This window comes from Bos taurus, chromosome 1 (assembly GCF_002263795.3).
Source record: "Bos taurus isolate L1 Dominette 01449 registration number 42190680 breed Hereford chromosome 1, ARS-UCD2.0, whole genome shotgun sequence".
Classification (NCBI taxonomy): domain Eukaryota; kingdom Metazoa; phylum Chordata; class Mammalia; order Artiodactyla; family Bovidae; genus Bos; species Bos taurus.
The window spans coordinates 4,338,840-4,359,772 of NC_037328.1; the positions used below are offsets into that span (position 1 = coordinate 4,338,840).

Here is a 20,933-nt window from a genome sequence, read left to right on the forward strand (position 1 = left end):
TAAAGTCGGACACAACTGAGCGACTTTTTGCTTTCACTTGCTAATTATGTTTTAATATAAGCAATACCTGCTTGGCTACTTTTTCATAATTAGTTGGTTATTGGGTCCAATCTGTGGCAACCCACTCCAGAGTTCTTGCCTGGAGAACCCCAGGGATGGGGGAGCCTGGTGGGCTGCCGTCTATGGGGTCGCACAGAGTCGGACACGACTGAAGCGACTTAGCAGCAGCAGTAGACTGATAAAGAATATGAAGGCACTGGTTTTTTTGAAAACCCATGATTAAATATGTTTTTCTTAAAAAGACAAGTAGGAATAGAGTTTGCAATAACCCTGATCAATCGGTCGATTGATTCATCCAGCAAATATTTATTTAGCATTTGTTCCGTGCCTGGCACCATGCTAGCTGCTCTAGGCACTGAGAGCAACAGGAAAATTTCTACTCTTTATGGAAAATACATCCAGGTTGTGAAGACAGATATAAAAACATGTAAATATTTTTGACAAAAACAGGTAAATGGGTAGTATTTCCGGGGATGCTAAGTGCTGGGAAAGAAAAGGTTAGGACATGAATGGATAGAGAAAAATGGACATCTGAAGGTGACCCTGCCGCTCCTTTTAGACGTGGTATTTGAGCAGGGTGGTGAGTGAGGTGAGAAAGTGAGTCACAGGTATTTTGGAGGAATGTGTTCCAGGGTCAGGGAACAAAGCCCGGCAGGGCCTGGCAGGGGAAGGCGGTGGTGGTGGGGGTGGTTTACTGTGTTTGAGTAGCATCAGTGGGGAGGGTGAATGGGGGGTGGGGGGTATTGAATTCAGGACGTGAGGGAGAAGGGGAGCAGGAGGGCTTGTCAGGCCCGAGTGAGAGGTAAAACCCCAAGAGACAAGGGCTTTATTTGACTCCTGTCTTAATAGGCTCACTGCGGCTAGCATGTGGCCCACGAGCCTTGGGGAGGGGCTGGGAGAGCTGGAGGCTGGTGAGCTGTCCTTCAGGCAGTGCATGATAGGGGCTTGGACCAGGCGCCCCACGAAGACCTGGTAAGAAATGAATGTGACATTCACTCGACAACTCAAGTTCTGGGGTAATCAGACCATTTTTTAACATCTGATGGTCTTTAATCTGGTTTTTGAAAAGAAGGATAATATGCATCATCGTTGATTTAATAGCATAGGGAATGTGAGTGATGCTGCTGCTGCTAAGTCGCTTCAGTCGTGTCCGACTCTGTGCGACCCCATAGATGGCAGCCCACCAGGCTCCTCCGTCCCTGGGATTCTCCAGGCAAGAATACTGGAGTGGGTTGCCATTTCCTTCTCCAGTGCATGAAAGTGAAAGTGAAGTCGCTCAGTTGTGTCCGACTCCTAGGGACCCCATGGACTGCAGCCTACCAGGCTCCTCCGTCCATGGGATTTTCCAGGCAAGAGTACTGGAGTGGGGTGCCATTGCCTTCTCCCACGTGTGTGATACTTTTTGCTAAAGCTATGTTTAAAACTGTGGGATTTCAAAATTTCTGGTGTCAGATATTCTGATTGCATCAAAAATGTATTTTAAAGTGCAGATCCTTCTTGAAATTTTACATACTTTAGAGATTTAAAAAATCCAATTTTTGTTCACCTGGCCTAAGGACCACACAGTGAAGGGTCCAGTATTATACAATGTTACTGTCTGAGACTGGTGAAGAAACACAAAGACTTTCACACCAATTACAAAGAGGAGTAGGAGGCAATATTGAGAGAATAGGAAAGCTTATTTACGAAGCTAAATTCCCACTGGATCTGTAGAAAGCCATTTGGAACGTTCCAGAGATGACTAAAACAAATGGTGATATACTGCCACCTAGCGGGGGGAGTTTGGCTTTCAAGGAAATTGAAAAAAATCAAACTAAGGTTCCCAAGAAGTTGAAGTAATAAGTACATTTCATAACATTTTACCGAGCATTCCATGACATTGTAAAATATATCATAGCGTTGATTATCTTTGGTAATGTATAATTTTGGTGACTGTGTTTTCTGAACTAAAGATCAGTGTTAGAACTGATGTCTTCTAAATGCAGAACGCACTGGTATGGAACTTTTTCTGAAGAATATAGACAGAAAATGATATTAAGTTATGCCCCCAGCACTTTGCATTTGATGGAAGTTGCATTAAATTAGGGTGTTCTAGAGGCTCTGGGCTACATTGTAGGGTCAACATTTCCAGCCCCTCTCCCACCCCAGCCTCTTGGCTTAGCCTGTTTCCAGGCTCCTGATTCCTAAGCATTCAGCTTACCTCTCCTACCTGTCAACTGCCCTAAGAAAGTGAACAGAAAGAAACCTGTGTTTTTTTTTGTTTTTTTTTTCCTTTCTTTCATACTTGGCATGAATGAAATTATTCCTGGACAAATGACTAAGATGGGAGTAAGTTTAAATAATCACTGAGACTTCTCTTCAGTGCTCAAGAAGAGCTTTCTCTTATTGACTTTGGCTCAAAAGAGATTTTCCTTTTGAAATTAAATGACAGTTTAAAAAATTCCATATGAGCCTTTGACACAGTTATTTGTTTTGGAACTTCTATCATAAATTTTCAGAGATGGCCTTTGGCTTACTTACCTTGGGATTCCCTGGTGGCTCAGATGGTAAAGACTCTGCCTGCAGTGCAGGAGACCCAGGTTCGATCCCTGGGTCAGGAAGATCTCCTGGAGTAGGAAATGGCAATCCCCTCCAGTATCTTTGCCTGGAGAGTTCCATGAACCCTGGCGGGCTACAGTCCATGGGGTCACAAAGAGTCTGACACCACTGAGCGACTAACGCTACTACGACTTGCTTACCTAAGAAATAAGATTTTTGGGGGGGTGTGGGGGAATATAATTGGTTTACAGTGTTACGTTGGTTTCTGCTCTACAACAAAGCATATCAGCCATATGTATTCACATATCGCCACCCGCCCCACTTCCCACCCGCCTAGGTCATCACAGAGCACCTAGCTGAGCTCTGTGCTACACAGCAGCCTCCCACCAGCTGTCTGTTTTACACACGGTAGTGTGTATATGTCAGTGCTGCTGCTGCTGCTGCTAAGTCGCCTCAGTCGTGTCCGACTCTGTGCGACCCCAGAGACGGCAGCCCACCAGTCCCCGTCCCTGGGACTCTCCAGGCAAGAACACTGGAGTGGGTTGCAATTTCCTTCTCCAATGCGTGAAAGTGAAGTCGCTCAGTTGTGTCTGACTCTTGAAGACCCCATGGACTGCAGCCTACCAGGCTCCTCTGTCCGTGGAATTTTCCAGGCAAGAGTACTGGAGTGGGGTGCCATTGCCTTCTCCGTATGTCAATGCTACACTCCCAATTCGTTCCATGGAAATAAGGCTTGTACCCTTGACTGTGGTACCCCTGAGTTCCACCAGGAGGCAGTCGCGAGGCATTATAGTGTAGCAGGGAGCATTTCAGCGCTGGAACCAGTGAAACCTACATTCAAATCCCAGCTCCGCCCAGGCTGGCTTTCTGATCCTGGGAAAGTACTTTCTCTGCGCATTTTTCTCTTCCTTTGTAAGATGGGGGTCACATTTGTCTCATAGAGAACATGTGAAGAACACGTGGTAAATAAAACCTTCATAAGTTATGGCTCATGATGATGCTAAGTCCAGACACTGAAACGTGAAAGTGAAAGCTGTTCACGTGTGTGACTCTTTGCGACCCCATGGACTATAAACCCATGGAGTTCTCCAGGCCAGAATACTAGAGTGGGTAGCTGTTCCTTTCTCCAGGGGATCTTCCCAAGCCAGGGATCAAACCCAGGTCTTCCACCTTGCAAGTGTATTCTTTACCATCTGAGCCACCAGGAAAGCCATTTATGGTTTGCTACTGCTACTGCTGCCTCAGTCATGTCCGACTCTGTGCGACCCCATAGACGGCAGCCCACCAGGCTCCCCCGTCCCTGGGACTCTCCAGGCAAGAACACTGGAGTGGGTTGCAATTTCCTTCTCCAATGCATGAAAGTGAAAAGTGACAGGGAAGTCGCTCAGTTGTGTCCGACTCTTAGCGACCCCATGGACTGCAGCCTACCAGGCTCCTCCATCCATGGGATTTTCCAGGCAAGAGTACTGGAGTGGGGTGCCATTGCCTTCTCCGATTTATGGTTTAGATAACCCTAAAGAAGGTAGACAGCCAAAGAATTGATGCCTTCAAACTGTGGTGCTGGAGAAGACTCCTGAGAGTCCTTGGACAGCAAGGAGATCAAATCAGTCAATCTTAAAATAAGTCAAGTGAAAGTCGCTCAGTTGTGCGACTCTGTGACTCCATGGACTATAGTCCATGGGATTCTCCAGGCCAGAATACTGGAGTGGGTAGCCGTTCCCTTCTCCAGGGGATCTTCCCAACTCAGAAATCAAACCCAGGTCTCCCGCATTGCAGGCGGATTCTTTACCAGCTGAGCCACAGGGGAAGCCCATCGAAATGTGAAGTATCAATTAAATTAATTGAAATAAAATTTCTTAATAAACCACCGATTTCTCTTATCTCTTTCCCCATTTTTTCTTGGGTTTCCAAGAGATTTGATTGATTTATGTACTTAAGTTTTCTCAATACTTTTGTATAATTCAGTGACTAGAAGAGAATATTGTCGTTTATATGATTTTTTTTGTCTGTTTCAGTGCTGTAATTTTTCTCTGCATATTGTGGACTTTTTGAGCAAAAATGGCATATCAACAGAAGCACAGGGATTTCTCCTATTTCTGTGGATTCTATATCAAGATCTTTATAACCTCTCCTTGATGTTAATGTTTTTCCCTAGTACTGGAGATTTTGATTACCTTAGCATTATTTTTCAGGTCTGTGATAGATGTAGGGTGGGAAAAAATTGTATATACAAACTATGCCAAGGAATCATTAAGAAACTGGAACTGTAGCTAAATTTGGGAATATAAGTTTTTAAAAGTTTCCACGTTAAGTTTTAATGAGGTCAGTTCAAGAAAAAATACTGGGATGTGATGAGAATTTGATGTCAAGTGTCAGTTGTGAAAAAATAGATTTACAAATTGATGACTGTTTCTAATAAGTTATTTATAATGTAGTCCTAATTAGGTTTCTCTTTGTCATTTTCAGCTGTACAAAGAAATTGAAATTTGTCCAAAAGTCACTCAGAACATCCAGATTGAGAAGTCAGATACAGCTGGTGATAATTATGGTATGTTTATTTTTCTTTGATCTTTGGTGTTCTTCACGTGAAAACAGTTCCTGCATAAACATGTACTTATTTACAATTCAATAAAACCTTTGGGGTCCATTTAAAACAGATAACCCATCTGGCTTCTGTGCTTTGCAGCTTAGCCAAAGTGAGGGGGGAAATAAAAAAGATATTTACCCTTCGGATGATGAAGACTTTAGCTTTAAATTTGGTGACTTTAATCTTCTTGGTTTTCCAGTCATAAAAAAGGAGTGGATTTATTGAGAATAGATTATTTTATATTATAATGTAGCCTAGTAATGAAGAAGGGCTTCCTAGGTGGCTCAGTGGTAAAAGAATCCGCCTGCCAGGATAGGAGACATGAATTTGATCTCTGGGTCAGGAAGATCCCCTGGAGATGGAAATGGCAATCCACTCCAATATTCTTGCCAGGAAAATCCCATGGACAGAGGAGCCTAGTGGGCAACAGTCCATGGGGTCGCAAAAGAGTCAGACACAACTGAGTAACTGGACAGCAATAACAAGTAATGAAGAAATTATCCCTTTGCACCTCTATCCCCCAGAAATGTATTGTTCTCCATCCCTCACAGATGATGTTAAAGGAATTTACTTTGATGTGAGTTGGGGTGCCCTAGACCACCCTTAGGTTTGCCAATTCACTGAGAAGACTCACTGCACTTACAGTCGTGTTCACAGCCACGATTTATTACAGCAAAACTATACGAAATAATATCAGTAAGAGGGAGAGGCACGTGGGGTGAGGTGCTCAGACACCAGGTGCAAACTTCCAAAAGTCCAGCCCAGTCACACGGCGAGCCCACAGTTCCCTCAGCAGCGAGTTGAGATGATGCGTGTGAACTGCACTGTCTGGTAGGAGGTTTGTTAGGGATTCAGTGCCCAGGGTTTTGGTTAGGAGGCTGGTCCCACAGGCACCCTCTGCCCCGCATGTACCAGGACTCCAGCCTTTCAGGAGGAAAGCAGTGTTTGGTGTAACCCACACTGTCTGTACAGAGTTTTAGACACAGTGAGCTCCATCAGGATGTTGGGAACCCTCCCAAAATCCAAGTTCCCAGATTTCAGGCAGAAGTCAAAGTTGTAAGCAGGCCTTTTTTCAAAGAGCAGCAGTCAGGCCCGCTCCATTAGGGCTTTCCTACACAGTTGTCCAATTCTGGTGTAGTTAAAGATGGAATATTTTCCATGGATTCAACACCGGTCTGCTTAGCGTTAGCCTTGATGACTTGGACAGTCTCAGAGTTGCTGCTTGAGTACAACACGTAGGGAAAGCCATACTCTACCGGGGTAGATTAGCCAGGCGGGGCGAGTTTAGCTGAGGCAGTGGCAGTCACCAAAGCCCCCTGGCTCCTAACAGTGGAGTTCTTTCTCCTGTTCATCCTGCCGCCTTTGGGTTGGCCACAGCCCTTTCTCTCTGTTGTCCTCACGCCAGGACCTAGGCCTGGAGCAGTTGCCACCTGGGAACCTTGTCTGTTCCTTGGCAGAAGGCAAAGAGGGGAGGTGGTGAACCAGCCACTGGCTCATTCCCAGTATACTCTTCAAAGCAAGTGACTGGAGCCAGGGATTGGGTGGGTAGGCAGAGAAGTGTAGGCCTACAGAGTGCTGGAAAGAAGGAGGGCTAGGGGAGTTTCCTGGTGGTTAGGAATCTTCCTTGCAATGCAGGGGACCCTGGTCTGATCCTGGGTCAGGGAACTAAGATCCCACACATACAGGGCAGTTAAACCTGTGTGCCACTAGAGAGCCCACCTGCCACAACAAAGAAGAACTAGAAAACCATAAAGAAGGCTGAGTGCTAAAGAATTGATGCTTTTGAATTCTGGTGCTGGAAAAGACTCTTGAGAGTCTCTTGGACAGCAGGGAGATCAAACCAGTCAGTCCTAAAGGAGATCAACCCTGAATATTCATTGAAAGGATTGATCCTGAAGCTCCAATACGTTTGGCCACATGATTCAAAGAGCTGACTCACTGGAAAAGACCCTGATGCTGGGAAAGATTGAGGGCAGGAGGAGAAGGGGGTGACAGAAGATGAGATGGTTGAATGGCATCACCGACTCAGTGGACATGAATTTGAGCAAGCTCCAGGAGATGGTGGAGGACAGAAGAGCCTGGCGTGCTGCAGTCCATGGGGTCTCAAAGATTCGGACATGACTTAGCAACTGAAGAACAACAGAATATCTGGTGAAAAGATACAAAGTTTACTGCATATGCTTGCTTACCATTTCTCTCTGAATTAACTTATTGGGCTTTTTAGCATTGGAAAATCCCATGGGCTGAGGAGCCTGGTAGGCTGCAGTCCATGGGGTCACACAGAGTCGGACACGACTGAGCGACTTCACTTTCACTTTTCACTTTCATGCATTGGAGAAGGAAATGGCAACCCACTCCAGTGTTCTTGCCTGGAGAATCCCAGGGACGGGGGAGCCTAGTGGGCTGCCGTCTATGGGGTCGCACAGGGTCGGACACGACTGAAGTGACTTAGCAGCAGCTGCAGCAGCAGCGCATTTGAAAATCTACAGACCCCCTACTGGGCAGCACCACCTTCAGTATTCCTCTGTAGCCTCTCCCGCAGGCAGAGGCTTATTTGAACCTCTCAGACCACTTCCACTGGAGTGCTTTGTCCTAATGAGGAAAACCTAACTTCTGACCCCTGGCCACTTGACTTATACCTTCATGTTATTTTACTTCTTGACCTTAAAACGAAAGACATCATTAAGCTAGCAGACGTTTTTGATGGCAAGGGATAAATGTGTCTGAAAGGCTTATTATTATAGCAGAAGCATGACCTCAGTAATAAAAGCAGTAATCGGTGGCAGTGCTACACATAAGTGTCTGGGTCCTCCGAACTGAAATGCACCATGTCAGTTACTCTTTTCTCTCTGGTTTATTTGATTTCTCTTGGGTAAGAGAGGAACATAGCAAAAGGCAAGAGAGCTGAGTTTCAAAGTTCTTGGAGTCAGACTCCAAGATGGACTGGTTTGGGGGCCTCTGAAACAGAAATGACCTAAAACTGCTCTATTTTTATCTTATTGTTCAGGTGACAAGTCATGTCTGACTCTTTGCTATCCCATGGACTGTATAGCCCATGAGGCTCCTCTGTCTTTGAGATTTCTCAGGCAAGAATACTGGAATGGGTTGCCATTTCCTTCTCCAGGGTATCTTCCCATAACAGGGATCAAACCCATGTCTCTTGCACTGGCATATAGATTCTTCACCAGTGAGCCACCAGGGCAGCGCATATTTTTATATTAACAAAAATTTTATTTCTTTAAAGTTATTTCTATTTTTTTGGCTTTGCCGCATAGCCTGTTGGATCTCAGTTCCCCGACCAGGGGTCAAACCCACGCCCCTTGTAGTTGGAGTGCAGAGTCTTAACCACTGGACTGCTTGGGAAGTCGCTATACTTTTTATTAAAGTGACTGAAGTAGTTGCAGAACCTGTTTCCGTTTCCACACTGAAGGGGTTACAGGGCATCAGAAATCAACGCAGAAGGTGTTGTCAGCTGTGCTTCTCACATGACCTGACATAAAGAAGCAGGGGTCCTGTCCTGGACCTCCCCTGCTTTTGTAAAGGACAAAGTCCCAAGCTTGGAGGGTATGGTGGTACCAAACGATGAGTTTCTTGATGCTTAGTCTTGCTTTCCACCCTTATATTGCTGTCAGTTGCATCCTGTCTGTACTAGTTCCTGGACTTCACCTTGGACAGCCTCCAGTTCAGTTCAGTTGCTCAGTCGTGTCCGACTCTTTGAAACCCCATGGACTGCAGCACGCCAGGCCTCCCTGTCCATCACCAACTCCCGGAGTTCACTCAAACTCATGTCTATTGAGTCGATGATGCCATCCAGCCATCTCATCCTCTGCTGTCCCCTTCTCCTCCTGCCCTCAATCCCTCCCAGCATCAGGGTCTTTTCCAATGAGTCAGCTATTTGCATCTGGTGGCCCAAGTATTGGAGTTTCAGCTTCAACATCAGTGCTTCCAGTGAACACCCAGGACTGATCTATAGGATGGACTGGTTGGATCTCCTTGCAGTCCAAGGGACTCTCAAGATGCATAGCTAATAAGCTCAGCTGACCCATTTATTCTCAGTGTCCAGTTCACATTGGCTTAGGTGTTTCCACAGAAGTTAAAGAGTCCCCCGGCCCTAAGAGACCTGAGAGTCTCTGACCTCAAAGGTACTAAGGAGTCTAAAGTCAGCCCATCTTTCTCTGACATTTGCATCTAAGAGCAGCTTCCTGCTGTACATCAGTTTCAGTGCATGTAAGTTACTAGCACACATCAGCATACAAACCAGATACTGCTTTCTATTGTAGAACACTTCAGGGAGGAAAATATGACTTAATAATCCCACTGACGAAACAAATGGAAAGATTTAGCACTTGCCTAATTTCTCATCCTTCCCTCCACCTCAGCCCTCAGGACTCCCTCAGAGCTTGTTGTTAAAGTTCGTTCACATAGTTTTGTAATAGACTAAGCATGATCATCTAGGCAGCCTTGAAGTGGAAGAATGCCTCATTTCAGCAACTGAGTATTTGTTTTTCTCTGGGGACTTCTTAGACTATTAGATTTTTGGTCTTGTATCCCCTCCATGTCAACAGGCATGCCTGCTCAGTTGCTAAGCCATGTCTAGCTCTTTGCGACCCCATGGACTAGAGCCCACCAGGCTCCTCTGTCTATGGAGTTTTCCAGGCAAGAATACCGGAGTGGATTGCCATTTCCTCCTCTAGGAGATCTTCGCAACCGGAGGTCAAACCCACACCTCCTGCGTTGTCTGGCAGGTTCTGTACCGCTGAGCCACCCAGGAGCCCCCTTCTCTCTGTCAGTGGAGTCTACATTTTTCTCACTTTCTCCGTTTCACTGTGTCCTGGACTCTGGTTTTGAGTCCATCTGTTTTGTTTACTGTGTTGTCATGATTTTTCTTTGGTCCTCAATTTCAGTATGAAGAAGCTTCTGGTTATTCAGGAAATGAGTCTGTCTTTTTGGTTTCTTTGCTTAGTTTTAATCACCTCCTTCATTTTCATGGCCATATGTCACTCGTGATGCCTCCTGGTCTCTGTAACTCTAAGCCTTTTGGTGGGGTGGACGCGTTGGCTTTGTATGGACTAACTCCTTCTGTTTCATGTGGCCGTCATTTTGGACTGTATTACATGTGTGTTCTTGGAATTAGATTGTTGCTATCCTTAAAAAACTAAAAATAGAACTACCTTGTGCTGTGCTGTGCTTGGTTGCTCAGTCATGTCTGACTCTTTGAGACCCCATGGACTGTAGCCCACCAGGCTCCTCTGTCTGTGGTAATTCTCCAGGCAGGAATACTGGAGTGGGTTGCCATGCCCTCTTCTGCGGGATCTTCCCAACCCAGGAATCAAACCTGCTCTCCCACATTGCAGGCAGATTCCTTACTGTTTGAACCATCAGGGAAGCCCAAGAATACTGGAGTAGGTAGTGTCTCCTTCTCCAGGAGATCTTCCCGACCCAGGAATCAAACCAGGTTCTCCTGCCTTGCACGTGGATTCTTTACCAACTGAACTATCAGGGATCCAGCAGTCCCACTCCTGCTTATATATATCTGGAAAAAATGAAAACTCTGATTCCAAAAGATACATGCACCGCGGTGTTCATAGCCGCAGTATTTACAATAGGAGAGGAGCCTGTTGGGCTGCTGTCTATGTGGTTGCACAGAGTCGGACATGACTGACTTGACTTAGCAGCAGCAGCAGAGATACAATGAAATAATACTCAGCCATGAAAAAGAACGAACTATTTCCATTTGCAGCAACAAGGATGGGCCTAGAGAATATTATGCTTAGTGAAATAAGTCAGAGAAAGACAAATACAATATGATATCGCTTATAGGTGGAATCTAAAAGCTAATACAAATGAACACGTATTTGTTACTGTAGGAAATGGTTAAAATTTCCACCTATCCCCCAGTGTCCAGACTGTTGACCTCTTGAAATAGAGACTGCTCCTTGGGCCTCTTGACACCTTTAGTGGTAAAGAAAGAAAGCAACAAATGAATACCTCGGCCTTCTGCTCTGACTCTGATTTAAGGTGACTTGCTGTAGGCTCTCAACACATCACCTCTCCGGACAGTGTGTTCATTTTATATTTAATAGAAGAAAATTTGAATTAGAAGTATAGTTAAAAAATTTGATCTCAGCATTTTATAAAATGATAGCATTTGAGAAAGGAAATGCCTGTATTTTAATGGATTCTATTCATCCTTTCCCTGATAGAGTCCTTGATTCTGTATCTATTCTAACAGATAAAAGGAAAAGAAAATCTCTGTTGAAATGCAGATAAATACCACTGTGTTAAGGCTAGTGTCATTTAAATGGCTCATGTCTAAATTATCTTTATCTGAGTAGAACTTAGTTTTTTGATATTCCTCTCTTTCATTTTGGCTGTGTTGGGTCTTTGTTGCTGTTCGGGTGCTTTCTCTAGTTTTGGAGAGCGGGACTACTTTCTGGCTGTAATAGACACACACACAGAAGTCGCTCAGTCGTGTCTGACTCTTTGCGACCCCATGGATTGTAGCCCACCAGGCTCTTCGGTCCATGGGATTTTCCAGGCATGAATACTGGAGTGGGGTGCCGACAGGCTTCTCACTGGTGGCTTCTCTTGTTGCGGAGCACAGGCTCTAGGCAGGCAGCTTTCCTCAGTTGTGGCTCCCAGGGTTAGCTCCTTGAGGCATGTGGGATCTTCCCAGACAAGAGATTGAACCTATGTCCCCGGCATTGCACGGTGGATTCTTAACCACTGGACCCCTGGGGAAGCCCTGAGTGGGACTTCTTGAAGAGTCTTCTGAAAGTTAGAAGTTGCTGTAAGAATGAAATTTAAAATAAGAGACTAAAATAAAGACTCTGGAAAGTCCTCAGGGGTGAGCTTGTCTTGTTCTCTATCCGAGGGAGTTATCGTCCCCTTGTGGGTGATGGTATTTGGAGGTTTTGCCTGCCTGTGGGTATCTATTTCCTGGTTCTGTGAATGGTACCAAAAAAAAAAAAAAGTGTGTTCATTTGACACAGTCTTAGAAGTCTCAGTGAATCCCTGGGCCCCAATCCATTAATTAATTATTCTATTTTGTTCTTTGCTTTTAAAAAAAAAAAAAAAACCACTATATTTTTCTCTGCCTAAGCCTTATTTTTCTCCCAGAGCAGAAACCATGTCCAATATTTACAGTTGCATTAATTCCATTGCCCTTTTAGGATTATCTGGCAAAGTGTTTTATTCTGAGGGAAGGTAGGTTTTGGTTGTGGACTTTCCATTGATTGATCAGAAAGAGTTTTATATGAGAAACAGAAGTGACCAAGGCTTGTAGCAATGGGATTGGGAGCACTTAGAACTTCAGAGCCTTGTTCTGCCTTATTTTTTGAAGGATGTCGCAAAGCCCAAGGTTAATTAACTAACTGAGCTCTGGAAGCCTGGATGAATATAAGATAATCTTATGATCTGACACTAGGAAAATGTGCAATCCATCAGTTTCAATATGAAAAGGAGTTGTAAAATGTGTTGTTATGTATCCCCGTTTGCAGAATTTTACTAAATTAAAGCAGTGTCCACACAGCACTATATAGGTGATCACACACGGTACAGGTGTTCTGTTCTGACATGTCCTAGGACATAGGTTGACTAAAAAAAAAGGTCAAGGGGACCCAAATGAGATAAGCTAACTGTTTCTCTTGTGTGTGGCAGAGAGAACAGTGAAGAAAAGCAAAACTGTGGCATTAACTATCAAGCAAGGCAAAAAACAAGGTCATTTTTTTCCACTTGAGTTGATAGTTGGTTATATGGAAATAGATGTACTTGGTAATATTAATTTTTATTGTGGCTTCATTTATAGTTGTCTAAAAATACTTTTTTCTGCTTTGTGACACAGTACAAAGGAGGAAAGACTATAACCCCAAACAGTGAGCATGCCAGACTCACCCCGGATTCTCTCTGTCGTTTGCTCCACACTCAGAGGGTCTGAGTGTTACCTGCTGTCTTAACCTGCTGTCTCTGTTCCCAGGGTTTTCACTTTCTTCTGTGGAAGAGGATGGTGTTCGAAGGCTCTACGTGAATAGTGTAAAAGAAACTGGCTTAGCTTCCAAGAAAGGTAAGTTATTAACCATCTTGTCTTGATTGCCTGTCTTCAATTCTCTTTTGGATTTCTCTGGTTGGTAAATGAGAAAGATCAGCTCCAAATGGTCACCTCTGAAGAGTATTTAAATGTTGTCTCAGTGAAAACACTTCCAGGGAACATGAGTATTTTTTCCATCAGCTCAATTGTGCAAGGAATGTTGCCTTCCAGATTTTAAATCTAATTCTGAGCCCATTTCCATGGGGTTGGTGGGAAATTCCCTTTGAATCAGAAGGGGTTGTCTTTCCCTACCATCTGGGGTGGAATGAAGGTCTTGGGGGTCTGGTTGGAGCTGCTCGGGAAGACCCCTTTGTGTTTTGGTGCCCACTGCTCAAAGCTGACACTGATCTTCACCTTAGCTTGCAAAGCTGCTTCATGTTCTGTTGCTGCCATTCATGGGGGGATCTTTGTAGGAGTTGAGGTCCTCGGGGTTCAGGATCCAGACATCTTGCCCTCCATAGAGAGCTCTTGTCTGCTATACCTGCCTGCCCCTCTACAAGAGCTCCTAGTACTGTCTGTCTAGGCTACTTGTGGAACCCCAGCACTCCATCCTTTTTCTACTGAGAAAATCTTTTCATCCTAGATTTTCTTTTTGGCTTCCTATGTTAGTTTCTTAGGACTACAGGAACAAATTACCACCAACTAGGTGATTCAAAACAACAGAAGTGTATTCTCAGACAGATCAGGAGGCCAGAAGTTTGAAATCAAGGTATTGGCAGGGTTGTTTCCTTCTGAGCCCCTGCAGGAAGAATCTCTTCCATGGTTCTCTCTAGATTCTGCTGGCTGCTAATAGTCCAGGGCATCCTTGGTTTGTAGCTGCATCACTGATCCTTCTCTGATCTCACAGGGTGGTCTTTCCTGTGTGTCTCCCTGTCTTCAGATGACATTCACCAGTCATTGGGTTTAGGACGAACTCTACTCTAGTATGGCGTCATCCTGACCTCATTACACCTGCAGAGACCCTATTTTCAAATAAGGTCACATTTTGAGTGGACATGACTTTTTGGGGAGACATTCTTGGGCTTCCCTGGTGGCTCAAGTGGTAAAGAATCTGCCTACAATGCAGGAGACCCGGGTTCAATTCCTATGTCAGGTAGATCCTCTGCAGAAGGAAATGGCAACCCACTCTAGGATTCTTGCCTGGAGAATTTCTTGGACAGAGGAACTTGGTGGGCTACACTACATGGGATTGCAAAGAGTCAGAAACGACAGAGTGACTAACTTTCTTTTCGTTTTTTCTTCAAGTTACTGTACTCATTGTAAATGAGTTGGGCAGGTAAGGTAGGGCTTAAACTCCACCTTCGTTTCATTCTTCTTGCTATGGAATTTTGGCTTCTTTCAGGCAGTGGCAAATTCACACCCACTGAATGTACAAGTCAGTTCTGCTTGGACGTGATGCCTGTGTCTAGTTCTGCTCAGGGACGGCTGGATGGAGCACCTGGGAACGGATGGAAGGCAGACTGACCTTTCTCCTTCCTTCCACGTGCTGGGGCAGCTTAGTTCTGGGTGTTCAGCTGGCGGGGCCCCTGTGCTGCTGACCTAGCCCTGTGTTGTCAGCATCAGAGAAGTGCTCCCTGCAGTCTTTCTTGGCTCTGCACAGAGATGACAAAGGTGTGACCCATGGGAAATAAAGTCCAAGTAACGTACCCGCTGCTAACTGCCACGGGTGTGACTGTTTCTTCATTTTCCTTCTGTGTTTTCAAGACCAGAGGCAGCCAGTATGGTTCCCTCACTGAGGGTATCTCAGCTAAGAGCAGAGGTGGCGGGGTTTATTCCCCTTTGAACCCCAAACTGATTTTTATCTCTTTCAGCCCTGCAGTGACTGTGCTGGGTGCGGGGGTGGGGAAATACGCCGCCCTGGTTTCAGTCACATCCTGTTTTAGTCCTTTGAATCCAAGAACCCTGGTGGTAGATGAAAACAACGGTTCAGTGCTGCAACCCCCTTGCCCCCTATGACGCTCTTCTCTACAGATGCAAGAGGGATGTCCATTCGTCCACGTGGGTATCAAACCATCCCAGTACCCGGCCTGCAGAAGGCTGTGTTGGGAGAGAGATTTGGGGTTGTGGTGGTTGTTCAATTGCGAAGTTGTGTCCAACTCTTTGTGAACCCAGAGCACGCCAGGCTCCTCTGTCCTTCACTGTCTCCTGGAGTTTGCTCAGCTTCGTGTCCCATGAGTCAGTGATGCTATTGTGGTACTTGGGGTATTTGATGTTGAAGTGTAGCCTCTATGCGAAGGTGATGGAGAGCTAGCCAGTGTTGGAGAGCTCCCGGTGGACCAGACAGACTCTGATGATAAAACATCCTTCTCCTTCAGCTTCCATTCTCCATTTAGCCTCCTTCTTTATAGCCAGCCAGAGGAGTTCGTGGTATGTGTTGTGTTACAGCTGCTAAGTCTTTTCCAAATTTGACCTTTGCAGATCCTTCAACAATTCATTAGAATGTAGAATAAACTCTGGTCATTGCCCTCTGGACACCATCCCGATGCCAGTGTTTCTTAAAATGACCAGAATGTGGTGCACACCAAGGGGAGTCTGGTGGCTTGCAGCCTAATTAGAACCGAATATTCTGATCGTTCATTGAGCCTACACTTTATTATTGTTAGCCACCATGGGCTTTTGGCCGGGAATGGGCTGATGATTCGTTCCCATATTCCTGCTCTCTCTCTCTCTCACCCTCTGCTCCGTGTTGGATCTCACGTTGAGTGTCCTTGTAGAATTGACTTTGGAAACCAGAGCGTGTTTACACATGTCTCTGTTCATCTTTAGCCTGTTGTTCTGCTCTTGGAATCCTCTGAGGTTGGGATCAGGCATCTTTTATTGCTGCCATCTAAGTGTCTTCCTGATGGCTCCATAAGACAAAGCCTGGCTGAGAAGGCCATGGGCTAGAACTCTCTAGACAGATGGGATATTTCACAGCTTTCACCTGTGGGCAAGTGGGGAATATTTTTGAGTAGGCTCAAAATGAAAAACAAAGTTTTCCTCTTTCTGCTACCAAACATTAATAATAAGAGTTACTGTCTGTTGAATATCTTCAACATGCCAAGTGCAACGTGAGGAGTTCTACATGGATTATTTTGTTGAATCTCAATTAAACTCTTACCAGTATTCTTGCCTGGAGAATGCCCATGGACAGAGGAGCCTGGCGGGCTACAGTCCATGCGGTCGAAAAGAATCGGACATGACTGAGCTACTAACATAGTTTCTTCAGGAAACAGAACTGTTTTCTGCCACAGTTCTGGAGGACAGAGTCTGAAGCCAGGGTGTCTGCAGCGCTGGGGTCCCTGGGAGGCTCTGGGGGTGGGGGCGGGTCGGTGGGTAGGGTCCTTTCTTGCCTTTTCCTTCATCTGGTGTTCGCTGACTTGTGGCAGCATCACTCAGTCTCACTCTCCATCCTCCCCTGACTTTCTCCTCTACTTCCTGTGTCTCTCTTTTGTGTCTGTCCCACAGGATGGTTGTCACTGGGTTTAGGACCCATCAGATAATCCAGCATAGTCTGATCTCAAGAGCTTTTACTGAAATACAGCTGCAGAGATCCTGTTCCCAAATAAGGTCTCATTCCCAGGTTCTGGAACACGGACATACTTTTTCAGGGGGTGCCCTTTAACCCACTATACACTCGTATTCAAACAGTCATACAAACCTAGAAATTCTTTTTTTTAAGTTATTTAAAGAAATCAATTTATTTTTTGGCTGCATGGCTTGTGGGCTTTCGTTCCCCCAACCAGGGATTGAACCTAGACCCTTGGCAGTGAGCGCGTGGCGTCCTAACCACTGGACCACCAGGGAATTCCAGCCAACCTAGCAGTTCATTTTAAAAAACAAAACAAAACTTGCAGATGTTTTTAGTTTTTGTCTTTTCTTGTTTTCCTCCTTATATTACGGCCTCTGATGCCTAACCAAAGGAGTTGTCTCCAAGAGAAGACTTCAAAGATGACAGCTGCCTTTCACATGTGGAAGTTTGGTATTTTCAGTTCAAATGTTGTAACGCCAGGATCTTTTGCCTGGAAGTGGAATGGTTAGTCTCCTAGAATTCCACCTCTGGCATGGAGAGAAACTTTCTCATTTCTCTCCCATTGCCTTCTCACCCGTGATGTTTCCTCGAGTATTTTCATGACAGAGGGTTGATTTCAAGTGTTTTGGAAACCTGAGTAAAGCTGACCTTGAGGTGTGACCCGGCGAAGCGGGGAAGTGAGAACTTCTCTGAGGAATCAGAGTGAGACTTGCGGACGCCCGAGGGGCTGTGTGGCTTCGCGTTGGGTGAAGATCATCCTTTGCCTTTGCCCTTCTTCGGTCACTCCCTTTTTACAGATTTGTTTTTCCACATTAGTCTTGAAAATAGAAATCATCCTCTTTCCTTCTTCTTAGCTGAAAGGACCCCCTGTTTTGTCTCCGGTTCTCCCCTAACCTCTCCCTTTCTCACACGGCTGCAAAGTTCTTTAAATGTCAGGCAGACCTGCCCCGAGTCAATCACAAGTTCCTGTTCTCCAAGGCTGGGCTGCTTCACGGCTACTCCTCTGGGTCCCAAGCTCTGGCAGCCCCCGAGAACGCTTTGCAAAAGTAGCAGAACCTTTCGGGACCTTCAGAAGGCCACTCACCCCAAGGTTCTGATGTCGTTTTGTATAAAAGGTGGTGGTGGTTCAGTCCCTCGGTCGTGTCCGACTCTTTGTGACCCCATGGACTGTAGCCCGCCAGGCTCCTCTGCCCATGAAATTCTCCAGGCAAGAATACTGAAGTGGATTGCCATTTCCTCTTCCAGGGGATCTGCCCGATCCAGGAATCGAACCTGAGTCTCTTGCATCTCCTGCATTGGCAGGTGGATTCTTTACCACTAGCACCACCTGGGAAGCCCATATAAAAAGGTGGTTGGGGGGAGGACAGGGTGCGGGGAGCAAATATGATTGCATTTGGTTCTGTAAACTTATCCCTGAATGTGTTTGGAATGAGATGACCTTCAGTGATTGTAGCTGAGGAGACGCCTGCATTTTGTTTCCATAACAACGATTTTTAGGCTTTAGCTGACTATGCACATGTGTCCATGGTAGACAGGCGTGTACATGGCACATGCATTGCTGAAATCAGGGCGCATTGCCATGTTTCCCCTTGAAATTGTGGGACAGTAGCTAGGATAGAACACATGGGCTTCCCCGGGGGCTCAGATGGTAAAGAATCTGCCTGCTGTGCAGGAGACCCAGGTTTGATCTCTGGGTTGGGAAGATCCCCTGGAGAAGGGCGTGGCAACCCACTCCAGTATTCTTACCCAAAGAATCCCATGGACAGAGGAGCCTGGCAGGCCACAGACCATGGGGTCACAAAGAGTCAGGCAGGACTGAGCAGCTAACAGCAGAGCACGTAGATTCAAGAAGGGGTGTGGTTGTTTGGTCGGTGTGTTCAGGGCAGCTCAGGCCTGCTGGGACATCCCAGTCTAGAACCTTCCAGAACCGAAGCCCACGTGGTCACCCGAGGAGCCCCCTGGCACACGCCAGCTTGTGTGCAGCAGCGGCACCTCTACCAGGCGAGCTCGGTGTGCCCTTTAGAAGCGGGGCTCCTCTGCTGCTGCGATCTGATTCGATGCTGCTGCTGCTTTTATGTATGTGTGTGTGTGTGAGATTAAACATTTTTCCATCTCGCGTTGGCAGGCCTGAAGGCGGGAGATGAGATTCTCGAGATCAATAAGCGGGCTGCAGGCACCCTGAACTCCTCTGTGCTCAGAGATTTCCTCACACAGCCGTCCCTGGGCCTCCTGGTGAGGACCTGCCCCGAGCTGGAGGGAGGAGCAGAGCTGCTGGAGAACCCGCCCCATCGGCTGGACGGCCCGGCCGACCTCGGCGAGAGCCCCCTCGCCTTTCTCAGCAGTGACACAGGTATGGCTGTGCCCTGGGGGTGCCCCTTGTGGCTTGCGTCTTTCTGTGGATTTCCTGCGCCTGGCAGGTCCTGTGAGATGCCTGAGGAAGATGATCAGGTTACTGAGCTCCCATGTCGAGGTGTAAAGGGGCTGGGAACTTACATGCTGGTGGAAGTGCCGCTTGGCTGCAATGGAAAGCTCTGTTGTGCTGCTGCTCTTTGTGCTCTGGGGGAAAGATAAGTAGATGGAGGCCACTGTCTCTTGACTGTGGGTGGAGATGTAGAGACGCCGGACTGCCAGGAGTCACTGAACATGCTGGGGCTTTGGTCCTGCCCCTGCTTCCACGGCACCATCTCCTATGTTGCCCCAGTCCTGTGTTTCCTTGTGTGGAAGGGGAGAGGATGTGGACTGAGAAGCCTGGAGTGGAAATATGCCCAGAGCTGGTGTTTGGTCTGCTTTTCCCTGGGGCTCTTCTGACCTCGAGTCTGGAGACGAGCCCTTTGGCAGAAACCCCCTCCCCTGCGCCATCTGCTGTTTTTCCTGTTTATACCTTTCCTTCCTCTCCCTCTGACAACCTTATGCTCACTCTAGAAGGAGCAGCTTGGATGCGACCTGCCCCAGGAAGCCTTCTGGAACCCCCACCGAGCTCCATCCTCTGGCTCCCCAGACATCTTTCATGTGGGCTCTCTTCCTGCAACACTGTTCTTGCTTGCATCTCTCCATCTCCTGAATTTGTTTCCTGGGACTGGGCTTAGAGCTTCTTCATTTTTAGGTGCTCATTCTTGTTCAGCAGGAGAATCTGGGAACAAGCCCACGGATGAATAGATACGGCTCTCGCTTAATCTCGCCGTGATCTGTTCTAGAGCTGGGGTGGCTTTTAGTAAGCTGGGACTGGGGACTTATTTTTAAAAGTTGGGTTAAAAAAGGTCTTCCTTTCCCACCTCTGAGTGTAGGTACTTTGAGTATTCTTGTTTTGCAAAGTCCCTTCTGAAGCTCGGTCGATAAGAATAGATCACACCAGATGCCTGCTGATAGCTCATCCTTTTATCCAGTGGTTCCCTGGGAGAATTTGACAAGTTGAGTCTTGAGAGAATCAATCCCAATCAATTGTAGTACCCATACGCCCATCGTATCTTTAGGAAAGCATTCCAGGGAGCTGTGTACCTTTTTGTTTGTTTAATTGAAATATAGTTGAATTACAGTGTTGCATTACTTAACCACCATACAGCAAAGTGACTCAGATATATATATGTAGTGTGAGTGCTTAGTCCTGTCCGACTTTTTGTGACCCCATGGACTATATAGCCTGCCAGGCTCCTCTGCCCATGGAATTTTCCAGGCAAGAATACTAGAGTGGGTTGCCATTTCCTACTTCAGGGGATCTTCCCAACTCAGGGATTGAACCCGTGTCTCCTGCATTGGCAGGCAGATTCTTTACCATTGGGGCCACTTGAGAAACCTAAAGATATAGGAGGCCTGGCGTGCTGCAGTCCATGGGGTCACAAGAGGTGGATATGACTGGGTGACTGAACAACAACATATGTACATACACATACATATATATACACACACATACATATATAACATATACGTATATATATATATTCTTTTTCATATTCTCTTCCATTATGGCTTATCAGAGGGTATGGAATATAGTGCCCTGTGCTCTATAGTAGGACCTTATTGTTTATCCATTCTGCATATGCCCGTTTGCATCTGCTAATCTGAAACACCCACTCCTACCCTCTCGCACCCTCCTCCCCTGGTGAAAGATAACCAGCAGTCTCTTCTCTGTCCCTGATTTTGTTTCTATTTCGTAG

At 46.2% G+C, this 20,933-nt stretch overlaps 1 protein-coding gene across 11 annotated transcripts in view; it reads left to right on the forward strand.

Moving 5' to 3' along the window:
* TIAM1 (TIAM Rac1 associated GEF 1) overlaps window positions 1–20,933 on the forward strand; it is a 464,731-nt gene that overhangs the window by 371,809 nt on the left and 71,989 nt on the right. For all 11 annotated transcript variants that reach the window (XM_024993771.2, XM_024993775.2, XM_059887391.1 and 8 more), the window contains 3 exons: window positions 5,065–5,146; window positions 13,161–13,247; window positions 18,908–19,132. In XM_024993771.2, coding sequence (XP_024849539.1) covers window positions 5,065–5,146; window positions 13,161–13,247; window positions 18,908–19,132 — 394 coding nt within the window. The remainder of the gene's footprint in view (window positions 1–5,064; window positions 5,147–13,160; window positions 13,248–18,907; window positions 19,133–20,933) is intronic.